The following is a 24899-nucleotide window of genomic DNA, read 5'->3' as shown; positions in this document are numbered from 1 at the left end:
CATGTCCGAAAAGGAGCAGGATGAAGCATATGCTTATTTAAACCTATCCCTGCTCCACTAGTCAATTAACAATCAGTCTCCCCAAACATACATATTTACAAAAAATAGATAAAATACATAAATCATTTATGAAAACATATGATTGTTAAAGCCCTTCTTCCTCCCTGTACCTCGACTGTATCATTCAGGCCTGAACATGGAAGACAGCCACAGAGTTTAAAAGTGTGTGGGCAGGTAACAGGTGACAGAATGTCCACATAGTTTTCGACACACTCATTTAAATGTGTTATTATTTTGGGAAACGTAAACAAGTATTAGATGTTAGATCTTCACACTAACAGCGACTTTAAGTGTCTTTGTCATATATTGTAAATGTCAGTGACCAGAGTTTTCTGTCTTTCCCAATTCGATCTGAATCCTGGAGAGGATCCAGAGTCAGGACAGATTTAGATGTTTTATCATCTTCCCTCCTCTTCTGATGGTCAAACTCTAAACTCCCCTCATATTTATCCGTGACCCCTTTTCTGAGGTGACCCGCCGATTTAATAAACTGTTGCTCATCATGTTGCTGCAAAGTACTTGGTAATACCACCGGCTGACATTAATACTTTATGAACGACTAAAAGGTTCAGTATCACCTTCTAAAATAAAGTGCAGCGCAGTGAAAAGGATTCAGATTTGTACCGAAAGTTCCCGGTGACGTCTCCAGTGTTAATGTTGAGCCCAGTCGTCTTTGTAACTGTTGAACACACGTTTCACATTGACTGTTTCTACACTGTGTGTGTGTGGGTTGTTGCAGCGAGTGGATCGGGGTCAGAACTATCCAGGCTGAGGTCAAAGGTAGAAGTAGGGCAAGGACGTGATTTAGTTTTAGCTTTAATAAGGGATCAGGCCTGCGTAGTGTTTCAGTTACCACTAGACACCTCGCAGTTCAATAAAGTGTCACTGCACCTTTATTATAGTGTTAAATGGTGTATGTCTATATTAAACAATAATGAGGCCATGCAGCTTTTGATCATGATCGGTTCAGAAAATGGAGAATAACACTTGAGATTCTGCAAGTTTCAATTCCAAACAATCATATTCCTCTAGCACATTTCATAAATACTAGAGCTCGTCTATACTATATATAGGCTATTTAATATAACGTATAGCAGAGAGCAGACAGAGTTGTGTCTGTTCAGCTGCCAATTAAGCAAATAAATAAAAACATTTATCATCTCTAGAGGGATGCAAAGGATTTTTTTTCTTTTTATTTGATGGAGAGTAGGAAAAATGAAGAGGGAGGCAAAAAATAATGAGGGCAGTAGCAAACAGGGAGAAAAAAAAAACCCATGAGTGCTGAATGTGACAGTGAAGTGTCCGGGGCGTCAGCTGGATGTAAACCCACGAGGACACACTGAGGCGGCAGCACCAGGACTGGTAACACCAGAAGACACATGGTCCCAGTTTAAAACATGCAACAGAAAACAAACAGAGAGTTTGAGGGGTTTTTTAGGCTTTTTGTGAGACACTAACAAGCGAAAGTGAAATAAAGATGTAGAGTCGACAGTAAAGGGGTTAACGAGAGAAAGTAGGTCATGTATATAAATGTCTACACACCAGGCACCAGACTTTTTACAGGTGTTTTATATATATATATACACTATAAGATGTTTAAATTACCAAGATTTAGACTAGTTTATTGTCTTTTATTACAGGAAATAGGGATGAATTAAAGTTTTGATGTGTTTTAGTAAATGTACTGTGTGTGTGTGTTGAGAGTTATAGAAACATTTGCATCTGTCAACTTGAGTTGGATTTTATGGTGCTTTGTGGGAAACCAGTGCGACTGTGGAAATGTGTTTTTACAGTTTCTATCTTGTCTTCATGCTTCGGTTTTATTCGCAGCATCTTGTTTGTGTTCAGACGCCGTTTCCGCTTTGTTTTATTTGACTCTGTTTTGTATTTTCTGTCTGTGGAGATCTGGGTTTCACTGATGACTCATTGAATCTGTGCTCTGTTTTTTGTTGTCTTTTTGTTGTTTTTAGTTGGTTTGTTATGTGTTTTTGTGTATTTTTGGGGCAAGCGTAGTGTGTGCGTGGTATACAGCAGAATTAAATCAAAGACCTCCTTATTAATTCAACATTAAATTAGATTTACTGTGGTCCAACTGCTCTGTCATTTTAATTAACCCTCAAGTAACAAAACACACAAATGTTGCTTATACAGTTCAAATGGGTTGAGTTGTCAAAACCACTTTTATAATCAAGTCTTTGTTTAAGTCGTTTTTCAAACAATGATGACAAATATTTGGTTCCATCATTAATCATGAGAGTAGGCTACTTGAAGCTTTTATTTGTTGATATTTATAAGATTTTGTCAGACAAAAGAAGCAATTTCAAGACAGGTTTTTACTTTTTTATTAAATAAACAGATAAACAGAAAGAAAAATAAATGCTTTTTTATTAATATTATTAATGCTTGAATGTTCTGTCTCTCACAGATACACGTTCGTGGACATACTGAGGGCGATCCTGCTGTCGCTGGAGTCTATGATCGAGGACCCGGAGCTGCAGGTCAACGGCTTCATCCTCATCATCGACTGGAGCAACTTCACCTTCAAGCAGGCGTCCAAGCTGACGCCCAGCATGCTGCGGCTGGCCATCGAAGGCCTGCAGGTAAGAGGCAACGCTGCTGGTCGTTGTGAGGGTCGATCGATGTCTGGATGTACAGTAAAAAAGTGTCTGGGTTTGGTGTGGTTTGCATTGTTGGTTTGGCAAAAAAAAACACGGTTGAAGTATTCTAAAGGTGTGTCAATTTACCCAAACCTTAACCATGGAGCTCACAAGGAACTAGTTTACAGTCATAACATAGGTTCAAAATATACATTATGCTTTTATTTGTTGCAAGATGTACGACATTCTTGTGTTTTATCACATTGAAGCAGACAAATATCTACAATATGCATTAGTTTTGTTGTGTTTTTTTGCTGGTGTGTTGATTATCGTACAGTAATCCTCTAAAAATGAATCTCAAAATATAAAGCACTCACTAGTTTGTGCGTCTTTTTTCAGTAAGTTTAATTTCTTTTATATAAAATAAGTGATGGACTGTAGCTCACTTTGGCCTTTGAAAACCTAAAATGGTCATTTATTTTAGCTTTTTTACAACTGTATGACATTTTATTGATTCTTGAATTAATCAAAATATTATCCCAGCTGCCCTGTGAACAAAAACACACTATAACACTTTTATATAATATAATTGAAAGTGAAATGAGCTGAAATCTGCCCATCATTCAGCCCTACATTAGATTAGTTTCTAAATCCAATTGACTGACTATAGTTGATATTGATCACCGATGTCAGTCGGCAGTTTTCCCTGCACTTCACGTTTTCCCATCATCTCGCGGACTGTTTCCCAAACAAATCCAATTTCATGTTTTACTGTCAGAGCGGAGGGAGATGGCGAAAAAACCTTAAGCTTTACTCGACTCCGAGGAGCTATTTTTCACTTTACTGACGGTGGCAGAACAAACCTCCAGCTCCCTTCCCATCATGCTCCTCTCTGCTGTCGAAATGTTCCACTTAAGAGCCAGTCAAGCACCATGTTGGAGCCGTGAGCTTGTTTAAAGGGAAATAGAAGAGAATAATGGCATTTCCACTTTGATTACACACTGCTGGCTGTTATTGTTTATTCATATACTATATATATATATATATATATATATATATATATATCTTTTTTCGGTCAAGCCTTGTTTGGCAAGTAGATGATGTGAAAAAGTTCAGTTTTAGTTTTGTGTTGGTGTTTCCAGTTCTTCTTCTTACCTGACATATAGAGACCGGAGTAATGAGGGAAATGTGTCACCGCTCGCTGGAGTTGCATTCGGTGTGCGTGGGATTTCTCACCGCATGAACGCACGCATGCACACACGCATGCACGTTAGTCGTCTGAGTGGTCAGGACGCCTCTAACTTCATTATTGAAATGATTACAGGAGGGGAAAGCTGTCCTCTGGTAACCAGCCAAACCCACCAGAAAATGTCTCGCCTGCCTGTCCGTGTGTGTGTGTGTGTGTTTCTGTGTGTGTTTGTGGATGAAGGAGGTTGTTATTGGTTTCTCAACATTTTTGCGAGTCCGCTGCCAATTTGCGTTGGGCTTCATTAGTCAAAGTGAAATCTGAGACGAAGTGTTTTTCTAGAGGCGAGTGTTGACTAAGATGCAGCCTGGTCTGAAGAGATTATCTGACTGTGATGGATGATGAACCAGTCACAGCTGTGATCTTTACATTTTTATACACAAATACTGTACACCTCCAGTAACTGAGCTGTAGAGTTGTAGTAGACAGGTAATCCTCAGGTTGAGTACGTTAATTAAGAGGAATAAGAATAAGAAGCAGGTTTTTGTGTCAAATTCTGACTTTACATGGACGAAAAACTCAAATAATATTCACCACAGAATAAAAACAGCATGGTTTAAGCAGGTTTCAGTGAGCAGACAAACATTGCTGCTAAAAGAAAACCTCTCTTAAAACCTATTTAGCATTTTTTCTGCACACATTCAAGGAGAAGAAAAGGAAAAGACTTTTTGTTTTGTTTTTTCTTGTTCCCATGAAAGTCTTTTGCTTTTACTGCTGAAAGAAAAACGTTCAGAGAGTTTCTAAAGGCCTTAAATGGCCTGTGATGTTCACATGCTGCAATCAGTTGTAATAGAAAAATAGGTTATCACACACACACACAGCCACACTTCTAATGTCACATGTTTGCAGCTGGTAATTTCTAGAGCTACTTTTGTGCAACACAGTCGTTAGTTTTTGTTCATAAGCAGCTGGTTTTGTGGTATGTTAAGTTGTTAAGTTGACATAAAATTAAAATTTCAACCATTTTAAAGGGATCGTTCAACATTTTGGCAAACTGGCCCATTGCTATAATCGCTATAGTCATAGCAGTAGGTTTGTTACCTTTAATTGTCGGTGCAAGCTATTTTTAGAACGGCGGAGCAGAGCTGTGAGCTGCTCAGAGCTACGCTACGGAGGCTAATGGGATTTCTTGGTTTCCCTCATCAAACTCATCAAATACACAATCCAACAACTCTAAAACGCTCTGGTGGACAAGTTGTGACCTGCACATTCACCACGCTATGAGATGATAACAGAACGTTACCAGACAGAGTTGTTTTAGAGGGAAATTCATGCAAAACTGTTTATGTGCGTTGCCGTCGGGGGCAGTTTTTCGGCAAGCAGTCTCTGTATTTACCTCTAAAACAACTCTGTCTGGTAACGTTTTTGATGAGTTTAATGAGGGAAACCAAGAAAGCCTCCGTAGCGTAGCTCTGAGCAGCTCACGGCTCTGCTCCGCCGTTCTAAAAACAGCTTGCACCGACAATTAAAGGTAACGAACCTACTGCTATGACTATAGGGATTATGGCAATGGGCCAGTTTGCCAAAATGTTGAACTATCCCTTTAAAAAAAGAAGTTACCCTGTGGAGTTTCCTTGTGAACACTGTGCATCCTTGAGGTCTTACAAACTTTATAAAACATTTGCAAAGATGATTTTAGAGGCACAGTTATGTAAAAGGTTTGTAAATCTTTGTTGTCCCCGAGCGGGCATTTCAAACGTCGCCTGAAATACATCTGTGAAACAGTAAAAGACAAACAGTCGGCAACACCGGCCCAATAACAGGAGAGATCGTCGTGTGCAAAAGTAGCTGAATATATACAGTTTTTAAATGACCTAAAAAGTGCTGAAGGAATGCGACAAGTGCATTTTCTATTGCTGGTTTATGGCAGCGGGGCCTTGTAGATGTGTTGATGATGAAATGTGCATCATTTACTTCTGTGTTTAATCCATGATCCATACTCACTGATCCTCCATATATTAAAAAACAAAAAAAACAGTAATTCTCATGTAGCTGTATAATATAAAGTAGGTGGCTGTTTTTTTTAAAGTAGGTAACCACTAAAATAATTCACTAACAGGAACACATGTAAATGAATGTGTGCAACATATTTCCTCTAATTAATTTCTCTCTACTTAAGTGCCAGCTAGATTTAAATAAATCCCCTGTTTTGGTTTTTTTTTTTTGGTTTTTTTCATCTACAGGATGCTTTGATGCTTCTCCCACCTCCTCCACTCTCTGTAAACATTAGTTTTCTGCTCTGTCAGCGCGGTTGAGGAGCTATGTTGGCAGGGTGGCAATTTAAAAAAAAGACTTCCTTTTTCACATTGAGGGAAATGACTGTAGACATCACTGTGACGAGTCCATATAAAACACGTTTCTGACGGTTCTCCAGATAGAGATTAGCGGCTGAATTATTGATGGGAGCTATCAGCCGAGCCCTGAGTCATCCCCAACTGTGTGTGAGCGCTCACGGGGACGGCTGCTCGTCATGTGCTGCAGAAAACAAAAAGGGAGCTGCGTAACAGGGTGATTAGATTTCCTTTTTTATAAATAAAATGCTCAAATACAGTTAGTGAAATCATCATCATCATCATCATTATGGCTGCTGGAGCAATGAATTCACTCTTGTTTTACTTGAGGATGCAAAACATTTGTTTGTCCAGAGCCTGATGAAGCTCATTTCCTCTATTTCATTGAGAAGCTGTTGATCATAAAACTGTTGCACCACTGTTGTTCCTTCATTAAAGGGATACTTCAACATTTTGGCAAATTCTCCTATACAGTATCACCACAATCCCTATAGTCGTAGCAGTAGGTTCATCACCTTTAATTATCGGTGCATGTTGTTTTGAGATCGGCGGGGCAGAGACGTGAGCTGCTCAGTGAACACAGTGGAGATGAACGGTACAGGTCGCCTGTCCCTCATCAAACTCATCAAATACACAATCCAACAACTCCACAACGCTCTGGTGGACAAGTTGTGACCTGCACATTCACCACGCTATGAGATAATCATGTAACATTATGTAACATTACGACACATGAAGCAAATCTCTGCTACTTTGCGCTTTTGAAATCCCTCCGCCCAGCAGCCGTGTCTGAAATGTACAGTAGTTCCGGCTGCATTTGCCTCTAAAACAACTCTGTCTCGTAATGTTACATGATTATCTCATAGCGTGGTGAATGTGCAGGTCACAACTTGTCCACCAGAGCGTTGTGGAGTTGTTGGATTGTGCATTTGATGAGTTTGATGAGGGACAGGGGACCTGTACTGTTCACCTCCATTGTGTTCACTGAGCAGCTCACGTCTGATCTCAAATAAAGGTACATAATTAAAGGTAATGAACCTATACTGCTATGACTATAGGGATTATTGTGAGAGGAGAATTTGTCAAAAACATAAACAAAGCAGCGCTGCAGATTGTACAGAGTCAATCCCACATATATAACACTCGATAGCTCTTGTTTGAGTAACGTTGGTTACAGTATCCAACCGATCCAAATGAGGGGGCAACGTTTACACCTGTGTTACACAAAACGTGCCGAACACATTTGGACCAAACTCGGCGGGAGAGACAAGAGAGAACGATGAGCTCATGTTGGTGCAGATCCAACTAGTTTTTAATCCCTTCTCTTTAACATTTAGAGACGGAGCAGAGAGGCTGAACCGGCGGCGGTGATGTGTTTCCTGGCCAAAGAGAAAATATAAATTCAGTTCTCATCCTTTAAAAACAGCAAGAAAAACAAACTACGTCAATAATAAAGATGCTTTAACATGATTTAACCATTAAACCATCAATATATACTGTATATGAATATACCTGAATAGTCCATAATGCATGTGTTGCATTTCTCCTCCCTAAGTAACAGTGTTTATTTTTATTACACACACACTCAGCTTCTATGTGTCACACTGTGTGCATAATGTGAGGATCCTGGAGCACACACACACACACACACACAGCCAGCCGAATGTTGCCAAACAGCCACAGTGAGTCACTTAAGTCTGAGCAGGTCTGGTTATGAGTCTGAAAAGCAGTAAGTGTTTTAAAAGCAGCTGAGTCACACTCATCTGCAGGCCGCTCGCACTCGCACGCCGTCCTTTTCTCTTCGGCATGGTTGTCGGATGATGTCGTTTCTGACGGCCGATTGTTACCCCTGAACTCACCATCACTCCCTTTAAACGTCCGTGTGCATCAGCAACTTCATATCTGCCGCCGCCACCGCTGTTGCTGTTGTTGCCCATCCGGCCTTCTCTATTTGTTCCCCGGGAGATTTTTCTCACTTCAATCTGCTGGATTATCTGACAACAATATGAACCAACAGCAACGTGACAAATGACTAAAAGCAGCTACACTTGTTTAATGCCAAAAAATGCATTGCATTATTATGGAAAAGGACTCATGGTCATGGTTAAGACAGACGTTATGAAGCCTACCATTAGAAAGGACAACTTACATACTGAGGGCTGAACAGCACATATTTGAATGTATACGGAGGCCTTTCATTGAATATGTTAAAGATTCCCCGAGGAGTTTGCTTTTGGTTATAAAAGAGTCTCATATTAATGTGGATGAATCTACGTTACCACTTGTTAATGGGTCCATTTTCGATAAATATATCGTTTTGTCTTTATAGTTATTTTGATATTATTATTTAGTGGTTGACTCCCTCAGCATTTCCTATTGTCCTGGTTTCCCAGACGCTGCCCGTCGGGTCATGGGAATAACGCCACCGGATCGCTAGTTGGCATCGTTTATGGTCGGAACTACGACGGTATCTGATCGTCTTCCAACCTCCGACTATTGTTCTTGATCAATGAAAACATTCTTGGCATTCTTGCTTTCGATTTCGTCCGTCTTGCACCGGTCCAAGAATTTCGCCATGCGCACAGAGGCTCATGAGAAATGTAGTGTGAAAACACTTTGCTTTCTGAAACTCCTCATAGTCCCTTTAAGGATTCAGATTTAACAGATTTGACAATCAAATCAATGACTAATCGCTGTGGGTTCCAAGATTGTGATCATTAATATTTTTTATTATTATCTTTTTTCTCGTCTATTTTCTCTCAAAAGCCCTTAATTTTTCATTATATCATTTAATAAGACTCCACTATGTGGTATTTATCATCTGTTTAAATAACAGGAGAAGCATGTTTATGGGTGTTCTCTATGTGGTTATTTTGTTTTATGTGGTGTTTTCATCATTATAAGGCAGCTAACTTATGTTTTATGACACGTTTAGTTTAGTTTATTCAATCTTTTGCACAAATGATTTACAGTCAAGCATTAATCACAATCAATCGACCTTCAGTAATACATTCCTTAGTTCAAACTTAGTTCATAAATATTACATGTGCAGGAATGTCAAAGAATGTATTTCTTTTCGCTGCTTAAAACTCAAATAAAGATATTAGTGTGTGGAGGGAGAAAAAAAGCAACTGCACTGAAACATGATTCATGTTTAATCTGCTGCAGGACTTTGTATGAACTCCAGCTACATTCTTAAATTAATTTACAAGATTATTTCAGTTGTCTGTTATTTATCCACAACGAGGAGAAAAAATAGCCGTTGTCCTCAGATAACATGACGTAACATCCTTGAATTGCTGTTTTTTTGCGGTGTTGAATCATCTGTTTGCTTTTCCTCTTCCTCTTTGTTGTGGCTCATCCTGCACATTAATGCAACTCGTGCTGCTGCTGTTGCCTTAAATGTAATTTATTCTTTGTAATCACGGCAGCTTCTCCTCACAGTGTCGGTCCTGAGCAGATGCAAATAGCGTTTCTCTGCCTCGGGATGCAGATAGCACAGTGTCCTGCACGGATCACAGCAGAGAACGACACTGCGAGTCCAGATTCCTGCCGGTGGCCCCAGGAGGCCCCGGCAGTTATTACAACCCTGAATACACAAGAGCTCCTGTGTTTGTTTTTGTTTTGATTTGTTTTTCTGTTAGGATTAATTTTTATTTTTTTTGCCTTTAAATTGATGCAGGCAGGAGAGAGAGATGTGGATTAAACGTTGCAGTGGGGGACGCTTTGGTTTTACGTGCCATGAATCTTAACCTTAAACCAACTGTTAAAAGATTTATTGCAGCTGCCGGCATTCGATGTTGTCATCTGGCCGTCCTGTTGTGCACTGCTTTTTTTTATGCAGCAAATACGTGGGTGATATAAATATATTTGATATCTGTATTTATTTGATATGTCTATTACGTAGCAGGACTCCAGACAAACATTTTTTATAGCACAGTGGCCCCCTAACTTCATATTTCAGGAGCAAAAGCAGAAAACTTAGGGGCGCAGAACGTAAATCGACTTGCAAAGCAAATATTCACATTTCCTTTTCATTCATGATCCTAACGCACATCGACCTGAGACCTGTAATGACAGATTACAGAGTCTTTGAACTGCCCCTTTCCATGTTTCACCGTGTTGCACTAACCAAAACTCTCCCATTTTTTATTTAGGGGCAGTTTGGAGTAGTGAGTTTGATGGTAACTGTGCGTCCAGCTAATTGCATTGATAAAAAAAACAAAAAACTTTCTGTCAGATAGAGAGAAATTACATTTTATTGTAACTGTGGCGCTGCAGAAAACGGAGAGGATCCATCCTCTGGGGACTGTAAATATTGATAAATCTAGATTATTGTTAAAGGGATAGTTCAACATTTTGGCAAATTGGCCCATTGCCATAATCCCTATGAATGTGAATCTGCAGGTCACAACTTGTCCACCAGAGCGTTTTGGAGTTGTTGGATTGAGTATTTGATGAGTTTGATGAGGGAAACCAAGAAATCCCATGAGCCTCCGTAGCGTAGCTCTGAGCAGCTCGCGGCTCTGCTCCACCGTTCTAAAAACAGCTTGCACCAACAATTAAAGGTAACAAACCTACTGCTATGACTATAGGGATTATGGCAATGGGCCAATTTGCCAAAATGTTGAACTATCCCTTTAAATTTTCAAGTGTTTAGCTTGATAGAGGAGACAGAGGAAAGAGTAGGCAGTACAAACACTGAGAGGTTTAAAACGTTAAGGTTCAGCCTCAGGGGACCATGAATTTCATGAATAGCAAATGTAGTGAATTAGATTTAGGTTTATTACTTTACAGCGACATCTGATCCAACACCAAAACACCGAACTGTGCAGACATTGCTTTTCTAATTCTCATGAATGCTGTTCTTTTATGTTCTGTATTTCCAGTCTGCACAGAAAGAATCTGCAACTGTACCATCGCGTTCACACAGAGCTGTACATGCAGAAACCCCCCGTGGCAGTGAATTATACAGTGGTTGACCAGTTCAGGGCTGAATCTGTCCACTGTCGGCTCCACTTTAATAAGAACCGTCCTGCGGGCTTCGTGAACACATTTGTCAGGTTTCAGAGAGCTCATGTCCGGAGGTTTTGTTCACTCACAGCGTCTCAGTCAGTCTGGACGACGTCTTTCACTGATCTCGTGTTTGCTGCTGCACAGGCAGGCTGCAGGAAGGAAATCAAACCTGTGTCTGTGTGTTTTTTATTTTCAGTATGTGACGGGCAGCGAGGGAGGAGTTTAGAGTCGGCAGCAGCAGACACAACAGAGCTTTGTGTCCTTAGGTTGACCTCGTCTCTACAGTCCAACTGTTACTGTTACTGTACCGCCGCAGACACGCACTGGACTGTCAGGGGAGTGTGTGTGTGTGTGTGTGTGTGTGTGTGTGGTACAGTACAGTTGCACACTCCACTCCTCACAGCTGTGTGAAAAACACCCGTCCACAAATATTTAAAGAGAGATTTCACTGAAGCGTCTGGAGGTGAGACAATGTGCACGCTGGGATTCAAACTCATCCAGTCATAATCCTGCAGGATTATAATGTTATAGAGGGATTTGAATATCAAAACCACAAAACCTTCTTCTGTTGGGGGTTTGGGGAAAAAAATGCTTTTAAACTGGATTCAAAGTTATGTTTAAGAAAATGTTTTTTTTCATATTAGCCCCATCTGAGAGTTAAAGGTTAAGAGTTTAACCTACTTTATTTGTTTTTATACAGATTTTCAAGGCTGTTGCACATTTCATACAAAGTACATTAGATGATGCATTAAAAACAATTAAATTCAAATAAATCTCATCCACATTATCCTTTTCCTTTTTAAAAAAATATTTGCTTTCATACTTGTCGTTTCATGTTTTAATCATTGATACAGGAGAAAAAAATGTTTTTGAACTGGATTCAAAGTCATGTTTCAGAGGGAAAAAAGCTCTGTTTGATCTGGACATTTTTAATATTAGCCCCAAAGCTCAGAGTTCAAGAGTTCATAATCCACCACTTTTATTTATTTATTTTTACAGATTATCAAGGCACATCTCACAAATACTCAAAGTGCATTAGATGATGCATTAAAAACAATTACATTCAAATGAATCTCATCCACATTTACCCATATATCTTTTATCCTTTTCTTTTTTTAATAATAATTTATTTCATACTTGTCGTTTCATGTTTTAATCATTGATATGGTAGAATAAATGTTTTTAAACCAGTTTCAAAGTCATGTTTAAGAATAAGGCTACTGTATGATCTGGACCTTTTAAATATTTGCTCCAAAGCTCAGAGTTCAAGAGTTCAAAATCAACCTCAACCTCAGCAGTGACTTTTTTTTTTTTTTTTTTACAGATTATTAAGGCTGTTGCACATTTCATACACAAAACCAACTCAAAGTGCATTAGATGATGCATTAAAAACAACTGCATTCAAATGAGTCTCATCCACATTTGCCCATATATATGCTTTATCCTTTACCTTTTTAAATAATATTTTCTTTCATACTTTCATGTTTATCATCATTGATATAGGAGAAAAAATGTTTTTAAACCAGATTCAACGTCATGTTTAAGAATAAGGCTACTGTACAGTATGATCTGGACTTTTTTCCCCCCCAACAATATCTTTATTTATTTCCAGACATACTAATAACACATACATACTGTATAACCACTGGGACTCAAACCTCCTGCTCCAGAACCCATGTCCATCAAACCACGACCAAGACAAAACAACAAAACTACAACACAAATACATAAATATAAACAACTAAAGAAAGAAATGAACTTAAATACACAATAAAATGATAATACAAATACTACATAAGTAAATAAATAGGGGGGAGGGTGTTTCCACCAAACTAGAAGACACTACAAGTCTTTATTCACAAGAACATTTCTAAAGGGGCCCCAGATGTTATCAAAAATTGGTTGCTTACCCCTGATTGCATATGTGATCTTTAATTCTGAAAGCCATTTATCTATCCTTGGTCTATCCACCTCTTTTCAAGCAATTGCAACGACTCTTTTGGCCAACAACAGGCCTATATTATCTGGACATTTTTAATATTTGCTCCAAAGCTCAGAGTTCAAGAGGTCAAAATCAACCTCTTTTTTTGCAGAAAAAGCAGGAACAATAAATAAATCCTTTTAAGTTTTTATATGTTGTACATTTCTGGGTAATTCATTAAATATATATTCCTTCCATACTTGTCATTTCATTTTTTATTTTTTATTGTAGATCATTTATATAATATCTTTTTTTTCTTTACAATGGAATTGATCCGTCATACGAGATGACCAAAAAGAAAAGAAAAAAAACACACAATACAGTCAATAAACCAAACCTATAGAGCACAGATTGTCACTTACAGTACTGAGAGTCACAAAAAAGTACATACTGTGAATAAATAATCTACAGAAATATGTACAATATGCACAACAAGAATTCAATGGAAGTGCAAATAAAGCTTTGGATCCCTGTACAGGAAATAAGGAAAGCAGATGTAGACTGAGCCAGCTGTCCCCAACATACAGTATGAAGCAATAATTATCTAGAAGTCATAAATTTACATTTCATTTCATGTCTAAGTGACTGATATAGGAGATGCTTTAGGTGCCTGCTGGAGGTCGACCTGAGCAGCCGGCCGTGTCCCGACGCCTCGTCTCTCTCTCTCTCTCTCTCTCTCTCTCTCTGAGCTGTGAATCACCGTGTTAATGTGGTCTGTCACAGCCCGACACCTCTGACCTCAGATCAGCTACCTGCCACTCACAGTAATGAACGAGCCGTCCTCCTGGATCCCTGACAGGCGGCCGGCCCTCTGTCTGTCTGACTGTAACACGTGCATCCTGCTGCTGCATTCAGGTGTTTCATTTGTGTTAATAACGCCGTGAATCGGAGCGTCAGTCTTACGTCAGCCTGTCTGTCTGTCTGTAGGATTTGGATCATATGTGGCAGCAGCTCGACCTTGACCCCGGGAATCAGTTGATTAGTTCGGTGGTTGTTGATCTGGATCTGGGATTTGGTCCATTAGGCTTTTTTTTTGTGTGTGTGTGTGGTTGTGGTTACGTCCAAACCTCTTAATGTTGCCTTCACATGCTCGTGGGGAAAGTCGGGCATCTGGAACCGGTTACTGGGCCTGATAGTAGGAGTTGTTCAGCCTGAACATTTCTGAGTCAAAGGGTTTCCAGTTTCCAATTCCTTTCTTAACCCTCAGTTAGGGGTGGGCGATATGGCGATATTAGATCGTGAAGGATTAGAGTGTGTAGACGATCTGCCAAAGTGCAGAGATCGTAGGATCGTCTGGGGCTCATTCTATAAATTGCAGTTCTATGCTGCAAAGCGCAAACAAAGGACATTTGCAAAGTTTGCTAAAAGAGATAACAACAGTTACTTTAGTTTGTATTTTTATTTGACCCTTTTCAATCAGCTATTTAGTGTTTTGATACACTTAAAATCCTGTTAAAATGACTGTGTTGAATAAAACAAACAGTAATGTCTTCATTAATATTTTACTTTCATGTTTACTGAAAGCTATACTACCTTTTATGTTGCAAGAGTGCACTTTATCAGAGTGTTGTTGTTTACCTTTCACTATGTTTACGTTGTTTGCACATGTTGGCAAAACTGCAACTATTTAGATTAAAATCTATTCAGAAAGGTTCTTTGGCCTAAATTGTCTGTTTTTCTTTTTTCGATTTAAGATCGTGATGAAATCGAAATCGTGACTTCATTTTTTAAAAACCGTGATATGATATTTTTGCCATATCGCCCACCCCTACCCTCAATCTTAACCATCAAGCTCAACCCTTAACCTTAGTAGCCCTCAAAACCAAGGGATATTTTGTGATTTAGGAATGGGACATCCCTTAAATGCAGATACGTCTTCAGACTGTGGGGGGGTTGGCGTTAGTTTATTATTTTTTTATATTTGCGCTGTTAACCCTGCCAGTTTAATCATAAGCCACAAACGCAGCTATTATCATTGATGGGTCTATCAGGTCTATGTTTTTGAAATTGTTGTGGACTATCTGTCAGCTATTACTTCGGTTATTAGTTTTTTGTAGCCTATAGTATAAGTTAGTTGAGTTAGTTATAAGTTGATATTCAAACAAATAATCTGTATAAATACCACAACCAGGGACATATTCAGCTGAAAGTCAGTGCATACAGTACCACGGCTTAAACACCTATCGTTAGATAACTTTGCGGCTACGGGAGACGACATTAGCCCGGTCATCTTAAACGTTTTACGTATAGGCTGTATCTTGATAAAACAACTTAACAACTACATTACCGCCGAGAAAAATTACCATTAAAGACCCACTCCCGTGAAAATCGTGTTTTTTGAGCTTTTCACATGTTCCTGTGGCATTTTTCTTGTGTTAGAGCACATAGCAGCAGAAAAGGAAGTGCAATATTGCATTTCAGAGTTTTTCTGCCTTCAAACTGCTGTGAACCAATGGCAGACGCGAACTGGCAGTTTCAGGAAGACTGGAGTTGAGGGTGTCACAGCTCCAGGGGAGGGCACTAGTGCTACAAGCTCCCGCCCCGCTCTGCATCTGGCTCAGAGGTGAAAGCCTTCACAGCTCGGTGTAGCTGTCAAGGTATAATAGGTATAGCTCACCTGGTAGAGCAGCTTGCACCATGAGCAAGGACTATGCACCAGTCTGGGATCGAATCCCAGTGTGGAGTTTTACGTTAAACGCGCTGAATCTGTAATTGTACAATGTCCAGCTGTCAGCAAGCGGGGGGGTGGGGTGCGAGGAGGTGGCTGGGCGGGTGCAGAGCAGCGCAGTCTCCGCCCACCCCCCAGAGGTGCATTGCTAATGTGCATGGCTAATGAGCTGGTTTTAAAATGGCCGAAAAGGGTCGCGGGAGTGGGACTTTAAATGACCAGAATTTCAACACAAAGCTGAGAGTAGTGTTGTAGTCAAGACCAAACCAATGTGAAACCATTTGCAAGACCATCACTGTATTCAGAACCAGTCCTCATAATCATAATCACGTGTCTTGATATTTACATTATTCCTCCTCAGCTAAAAAGAAAAGATAATTTTATTAAAAAAATCTAAACCATATTTAATGTAAACAGAGTTTGGATTGAACAGAAGAACACAGCACAGAACCTGTTGAAGTCTGAAGTCCCACTGTGACACTGGTGACACCAAGTTGTTCAGATGGTTTAACACATGCAGATACTTTAGTACAACTATTTGAATTATCTTAAAGTTACTGAATTACATCACATAAACCAACGTGAGTGACTGACAGAGAGACATTTGCGGTAAAAATAAATAAATAAAAAAGAAAGATGCCACTGCAGCTGTGGTCTTGACAGGTCTGGAGGAAAAAGTCCAGCTCGACCAAGACCAAGACGGGTCTCCAGCACTAATAACTAGGGGTGGGCGATATGGCAAAAATATCATATCACGGTTTTTTAAAAATGAAGTCACGATTTCGATTTCATCACGATCTTAAATCGAAAAAAGAAAAACAGACAATTTAGGCCAAAGAACCTTTCTGAATAGATTTTAATCTAAATAGTTGCAGTTTTGCCAACATGTGCAAACAACGTAAACATAGTAAAAGTTAAACAACAACACTCTGATAAAGTGGACTCTTGCAACATAAAAGGTAGCTTTCAGTAAACATGAAAGTAAAATATTAATGAAGACATTACTGTTTGTTTTATTCAACACAGTCATTTTAACAGGATTTTAAGTATATCAAAACACTAAATAGCTGATTGAAAAGGGTCAAATAAAAATACAAACTAAAGTAACTGTTGTTATCTCTTTTAGCAAACTTTGCAAATGTCCTTTGTTTGCGCTTTGCAGCATAGAACTGCAATTTATAGAATGAGCCCCAGACGATCCTACGATCTCTGCACTTTGGCAGATCGTCTACACACTCTAATCCTTCACGATCTAATATCGTCATATCGCCCACCCCTAGTACAACTATTTGAATTATCTTAAAGTTACTGAATTACATCACATAAACCAACGTGAGTGATTGACAGACAGACATTTGCGGTAAAAATAAATAAATAAAAAAGAAAGATGCCACTGCAGCTGTGGTCTTGACTGGTCTGGAGGAAAAAGTCCAGCTCGACCAAGACCAAGACGGGTCTCCAGTACTAATAACACTATAGAGCATCGTAGTAAATGTCTATAAAGGTCACTGTGTGTTGAGTGAGTGTGTGAGTCAAACAGGAAGCATTATGGGGTTGAAATCCAGACGAGGGTCGGCCTCGGACTCTAACAGACTCTATAATCAGCTCGGTGACCATAGTGCGAATTACAGGAGGGTTTGGGGGGGTTTGACCCCCCTAATTACGACTGCGACCCCCCTAAAAGAGGTACAAATAACAGATAGGGGGGGTTGAAACATTTATCTTTCTTATTAGTAATCATAAATACTACAATATACAGTATTTCCATAGTCATGCCAGGAAGATGCTTGTAGTAAAATTTCAAACACCCCTAGTGGACTAAACCATTTCATTGCCTGAATCTGCGTGTTTCACTATGAACCCAAGATACCGGGACTGAGTCCAGGTGTTTCATTCCTGTGTGGAGTTTAACATGTGAACTCGAGAATAGATCTTAAGAACCAGAACCAGCAGGTCCACGGACAGTCCTGGAAGAACTTTTACCTGAACCAGAACCAGAACCTAAGCCAGAATCTGAACCAGAATCTGGACCTAAATCAGAACCTGAACCAGAACCAGAACCGGGGACTGAGGCCAGGAGTTTCGTTCCTGTGTGGAGATTAACATGTGAACACGAGATACCGGGAATGAGTCCAGGTGCGCTGTGTAAAATGTTGACCCCCCCAATTGTCATTGTATAATTCGCACTCTGTCGGTGACCAGTCCAGCATGTAGAGATGAATCTATACTGTACAGTGCTGTGGTTCAGTTCCAGTTAAATCTACACTTCTCTCCGTCGGAGCGGCGCGTCGTCGTCGTTCCAGCTGACATCATCCTGACCTCCTCCTTGATCTCCGCTCGCCGCTCTGTCGCCTCCGCTTAAAACCCGCAACGCTTCAGACGCTCCAGCGCCAAAACATATGATGGAGAGAATATGAAGTTCAGGCTGGTTCCTCCTCCTCCTCCTCCTCCTCCTCTTCCTCCTCCTCTTCCTCCTCCTCTGTCCCCACCCGGCTCACTTTTGTCTTCTCTCCCCTCCCCCCTCTTTCTTTAACATCATCATCATCCTCCTCCCCTTCCCCCTTGTCTCTTCTCGCCCCCGCTTTCTCTCTTTCTCTTTTTCTTTCTCTTTCCCCCACTCATCAATTCAATTCAATTCAGTCCATCATTGTTCAGCAGCGACTCGACCACCGGCTGAACATAAAGAAGTCAGTCATCAGCCTGAATCAACAGGATTTATATATTAAAAAAACAGAATATTAATTGGCATCAATCGAGAGATGATGACACGACCTAAAAAAAAAAAAAAAAAATCAGCACATTCATCCAGAAACTCTGAAATCTTCATCAGGAACCGGTCTCATGATACGATGTGCTTCATCTTTACCTCCCTCCTCCTCCTCCTCCCTTCCCCGCTCCCTCTCTCTCGTTCTCTACATCCCACCCTCGCGACGTTGCCACGGCAACATGTCGGACTGCCGCGCTATCTTGCTCTGCCCTCTCCTCCAGATGGGCTCCCTTTTGTTGTACGTCCCCCCCCCCCGTCCCCCCCCCGTGTGTGTGTGTGTGTGCGTGTGTACACAAACAGAAACAGAAACACACACACACACACACATTTCTTCATCTGCGTCTTTCTTCTTCTTCCAAGACGCTCAGAGGCGGCTGCCACAAAATACTGAGAATGCGTTCTGCTGCTTTTTTGTAAAAAAAAACGTGTGATGTATTATTGATGGACAATGCTAGAGATCCAGCAGCCTATATTACACACACACACACACACACACACACACACACACAGATATATGCATAACGCTGGTGCAGGAAACAGAACCAGCTCCTTTTACATCAAATAGTGTTTTATCCTTTCATGTAGTTTATCTTCAGACAGTTTGACCTTTATGTTAATCTGGCGGCAATTAGAGCGTCTGACTCTCTGACTGAGTCTGAGGGAACGACCTCGTCTCTTCTCCACCAGTCACATCGTCTACATAATGCTGAGTAACTATGAATGAATACAGATGGGTTTTTTTTTTTAGCATTTCGATGACTTAATTCTAGGGATGGGTACCGAAATTCGGTACTTTTTTGGTACCGACCGAATTCCCACCAAAGTACCGAGTATCGATTCACATAAAGTCAATCGGTACCACATTTCGGTACCTGAACGCACCTTCGTCGTGCGACAGCAAGAGTGCAGTCTGCATGAGCCCCGCACACTCGCGCCCGCCCCCCCCTTCTCTCTCTCTCTCTGAAATGAGAGGCGGAGAAGCGGTAGCGCCAGCCCGTTGTTTTAAATCACTACGTGAAAAACAGCCGTTCGTCATTTAACGTGAAGAACGGACTGTTGTGACAATCCGTACCGAAGTGGTCCGGTCCCGAGTCCCGCTTCTCATCACAGCGGCGCCATTCAAGTCCTTGTCACGTAATGAGAGCATCTAAACATCTAAACGAGGATGAAGTCTCCCACTCTCCTCTCGTCAAAACGTGAAGTCCACATGTTGCAGAGTTTGCACTGCAGTTTCAGTTTTTTTTTTTATTTGACAAAGTTTCACACAGAGCTTTCTGATGGCTGTAGGAGTCTCTCCATGTTTCTCATTTTCCCACAGTCAAAACAGACATTTTTTCAGACAAGACGATAGTCTCATAAACTTTTTTTTTTTTTAATTGAATGACTATTCCATTAGCCTATATGAAAATCATTTCCCATCCCTAAAACATAAAATACTCTTAAAGGCTGAGGAATTGTGATGTTGTTATAAGAGGTAAATATTAAAATTTTAGACATTTTGATTTTTTTTTAAAAAAATTTTTATTACCACACACAAAAAGTACCGAAAACAGGTACCGATCGGTACCGAGTATCGATACCGTATCGATTCAAATGCGAAATGTACCCATCCCTAGCCTCGTAAACCAGCCTCTTGCGGAAGTGCATTTCATTTCATTCCGAGGGAGAGTCTGGCCTCATCCCCATTCTAAGCGTTTGGCCTGAAACCCTCAGAAGGCCGAGCCAATCAGCGTCGCCCGCTGTGATTGACACAGCACGTTGGCCAATCAGGGACCGACTGGTGCAAAGCCCCGTCACTACACCAACTTGCTGATTGGCTGAATGGGGTTGTCTGTCAACGCTACTACCAAAGATATTAAACCGTCTTTGCTACTACTCCCGCCCAGCTCTCGCCCACCCCAAACGCTTACAGGGGGGATGAGGCCAGACTCTCCCAAGAAATGAAATGAAATGCATTTCCGCGAGAGGCTGGTTTACGAGGCTAACCCATCCCTACTTAATTCTAAATATTTTCACTTTTATTCTGTTGAATAAGTGAAAATATTTGAGGAGAAACGTCTGTGAAGAGTTTGCAGAGCTGCAGAGGTCATGAGGAACCAGGACATGACTTCCTGTCCTGTCAGGTCTGAAACGACTGGATTGAATCCTGAGTCCTTTTTTTTCTTATTGAACTTATTCAGGTGTTATTATATACTGTATAAGTGAAGCTGAATGGTTTGACCGAGGTTTAGTGACAAATCAGGCCTGGAAAGATGAGAAATTCAGAAATACCTTGAATAGAAATTGTTTTCAAAGCATCAGATTTGTTAAAATGTACAATTTGCATTTGAAATTACATTATTTTGAACCATTTTTTTGTAACCACAAAAGAACAATTATAGCTGCTGCGCAGCGATGGGTCGGGTCCGGGCTACTTTTGGGCAAATTTAGGCAATTCTGAGCAACAAACAGGAGAATAGGAAGACAAGACAGTTGTCCTTATAATGTCCAATTTGCATCAGTTGAGGATTGAACCCACAACCTCGGGAACCAAAGACCGTTGTCTATCGCACTGAGCTAATTGACAAATGGCAGTTCAACAGTGGCTTCACAAATTGAGTAAGCCATTCAGTGTCGTGTAGGCAGAAAAAGAAAAATCAGTTTTTGAGGTAAAATAATGATATGTATTTGTCAAACATCTACTATGAGTCTAAGATGTTAGGAGCCTTCGCACATGGTCCAGTCCAAGCTATTTGGATTTTTAAATTTAGAAGCTTGCTGTGATGTCACCATTAGGACAATTGTCTTGTGTTTCGTGTTGAGGACATTTGACATTTTGATCTGTCATCATCATCATCACCCTGGCTGGGTCTCGAACTCACAACCTCTGACACCAAGAACCAGCGCTTAACTCAGTGAGCTAATTATCTGGAAGTGAGACATGGTGTGTGTCTTCTCAAATAGACTCAGGGAGTCAGTGTCCGGGCAGCTGTTGTGAACGCAGATTTCTGTTATCTAAACAAAAATCTGTTATAATTGCATTTTGACAGCAAAACAGCTTGAGGACATCTGCCATTTCGAACTGTCATCATCATCATCATCACCCTCGCTGGGTCTCGAACTCACAATCTCTGACACCAAGAACCAGCTCCTAACTCGCTGAGCTAATTAGCTGGTAGTGAGACCTGCTGTGTAGCTTCATTTATCCACTCAGGTGAGCCAGTGCCCGGGCAGCTGTTGTGATGAAATGGTCAAAATGTCAATAATTCAGTCATCTACACAAAAATCTGATAATACATAAATTGCATCTTGACCGCATGGAAATGTTGGTGATTTGTTTTTAATGATAAGTGTTTTGCTTCATAAGAGAAAATATGATGTTTAAAAATTCCACACTCACATTGACTGCAGTTGTTCCCATGAGAGCAGAATTCAAAATGTTCTAGAAAATTCAGTTTTTGAATTAAAATTCTGATATTTGCCAAACTTCATCAACCATGACTCCAGAATATTCTCTTTTTTTTTCAGGAAGTTTGAAAATGTATTTAGCAAGAATTTGATGGTATATGTTTACAGTACTGTTTACAGTCAAATGTTTTCATGCACTGTAGGCTCAATTTTTGCTTAATCAAAAATCCGAGAAACAAGTTTTGTGGAGGACGGTCTGGAGATGCTCTGTAGCAAGTTTGGTGACAATTGAGCAAAAATTGTGGGAGGAGATACATTTTAAAAGTTTTACAGTTATTGAAAAAAACAGAGTGATGGACTTCATAATTTGTAATAAGTTTAAGTTGACAAAAGTTTCAGCAGTATTGAGGCTACATTGTGGTGAAGTTTCAACACTGTAGCATCTACCGTTGGTTTGGTAGGAATTTTTAAAGTTTTTAAATTTAAACGCTTATTGTGCCCCCCCTAGGAGGGGGGGGCACATGTACTTGGAGTTGAGTGAATCTGGCATGGGGTCGGATGTTTCTGTGAAGTTTGGTGAGTTTTCGCCCATGGGAAGTATGACTTCCTTGGAAGAAGAAAGAAAGAAAGAAAGAAGAATTCCTAGGAATACAATAGTGTCCCGGCAGCTTAGCTGCCCGGACCCTAATAAATAGGAAATTCTTGATCCACAGTGGATTTAAAGCAGAAGTAAGCGATCCGGTGGTTTTGGCTAACTTCCTGTCAGCCGATGGAGTTACCAGTCCCCGCCCTCGTCCCTACGTCACCACATTCACGCGCATCCCTTGGCTGCACACACAGAGAGGACCGCCCCTTTATGCCGTTCTCTCTCCTCATTGGATGAAGGTTGTAGGATACAAGGAAAGTTTTCTCCTCGGCTTACAGCAGAGCAGAGTGACTGACAGACCCGTGTTTCAGACCAAACACTCTATGTAAGTGATTGCTGTCGGAAGATATAACTATTTAAGACTTATATTAACACAAACATTCCGCTTACTTCTGCTTTAAGTGTACTTATTAAAAAATATATACTTTATTCTGAAACCATTAAATAGAAATAGATTTTTTTTTGCTGTGTTTCTACAGTATATTTAAATTTTAGCACATTTTGGCAACACTGGGCAGGATTGATCCTAAAAACACCACTTTTCTTCTAAATAATGTGACAAATTATGTGAAATTAGTCACAGCATATGAAAAAGTGAATTACATTTTTTCCACATTCGAATCCAGATTTATTTTCCCGTATATAGTTGTAAATTTTATGAAAAAATACCGGTTACGCCACTTGACATTGGGTTGCATCGTGTCACTGACCCCTACAGTGAAACCTCTGTTAATTAGTATCAATTAAGACGAACTCGAACGACTGATCAATCAATCGTTTGTGAAGCTCCAGTTCCTCAGTTGTAATGATTTGTTGCTTTTCTTTGTTATTTATCACTTTCGACTCTAAATCACCAGGCATTTCATAATGCGTGTGATTAATTGTTTAATTAGCAGGTTAATCCATAATGAGAAAGTCATTTGTTGCAGTAAAAGTTGGATAATGATACTGTTGACGTTGTGTGTGTGTGTGTGTGTATAGATCTGTCCCTGTCAATCCTGGGCAAATTGTAAAACAGTGACCTTTTCTCTCTTCCTTTGCATTAATGCGTCGCTCATTTTGCCTTTTACCAGCAGCAGTGTGTGTGTGTGAGTGTGTGTGTGTGTGTGTGTCTGTGTGTCTTTAGGAGCCGGGACGTCTGCAGATATTCAGACCACATTAACATAAACAGTAGTACAATCCCAGTCAGTGAAGTCCCGCTGGATTTTCTCTGCATTAGCATTGTTACGTAACGTACGGAGCCTCCAGAGCAGCCGGCACTCCTGAGGAAACTGCATGGGAAGATGAAAACGGCTGCAGAAAATTAACGAGTGCGAGTCGATACTGAAGAAAAGAGATGGAAATAGATTTCTCTTTAAGTAGCTTAAAATGCGTGAAACTTGCTCTTTTATTATTGATAATATTGCTATTATTCTCCTGAGGTAATCGCTGTGAAAATATCACTTCACTAATAAAAAGGAAGCAGTCTGACATTTTCTTACATCAAATCTATTAAATTATAATCCTGCATGTACTGTAAATGATAAAAGGTTTCTAAGCACCTTATAATTTGCCTTTTTTTTTTTTATTAGGTGTGTAATTTAGAGCAAATGTTATATAAAAAAAAAAAAGTGAGGTAAGAGATGTTTTGCTTTTTTATTTTATTAGACATCACCACAGATTGTTGCACCATTGTGTGGTAGGGAATTTACCAGTGGGTAATATCAATATAACAGAGCAAAAACACACTTTAATGTGTTGATATTGTTGTTTAACAGCCTGTAAACAGACCAGTTCAGTTAAAGCCATAAACTCAAAACTCTCGTCCTCCCAGTTTAATATCCAGCACACGGTCATCAGAGCAACGAGACGATGGCTCACAGCCACAGAGTCGATGATACACTCAGTCAATAAACATTATTAATCACTGATAGATGATAAGTCGTTTTTATGACAGTGACAAACGACGTCTGTCATCAGAGCATCAGGCCAGAAAACTACTGATCATTTCAGTCACATCGAGAGGTTTGTTTCTTAGCTTTTAAAACATGAATACTAACTGATACTAATACTGTCACTAACACTAATAATAATGTCAGAACTGATACTAATACTATCATTTACAATAATACTTATACAAATACTATCACTAATACTAATGTAAGAACTGATACTAATAGCTCTTAATGGTCTTAGTCCTCCCTATCTGTCAGATTTGCTTTTAACTTATGAGCCATCCAGAACTCTCAGGTCTTCAGATA

The 24899-nt window shown here is 40.0% G+C and overlaps 1 protein-coding gene across 1 annotated transcript in view; it reads left to right on the top strand.

The window, feature by feature from the left end:
• The window catches only part of clvs2 (clavesin 2), a 66154-nt gene that overhangs the window by 1914 nt on the left and 39341 nt on the right, over window positions 1-24899 (top strand). The window contains exon 2 of the mRNA XM_085771147.1: window positions 2486-2660. Within this exon, the coding sequence (XP_085627273.1) occupies window positions 2486-2660 (175 nt within the window). The remainder of the gene's footprint in view (window positions 1-2485; window positions 2661-24899) is intronic.

This window comes from Trachurus japonicus, chromosome 24 (genome assembly GCF_045865225.1).
Source record: "Trachurus japonicus isolate A0001 chromosome 24, Traja_1.0".
NCBI classification, from domain to species: domain Eukaryota; kingdom Metazoa; phylum Chordata; class Actinopteri; order Carangiformes; family Carangidae; genus Trachurus; species Trachurus japonicus.
This window is presented reverse-complemented; position numbering and strand designations above follow the sequence as displayed.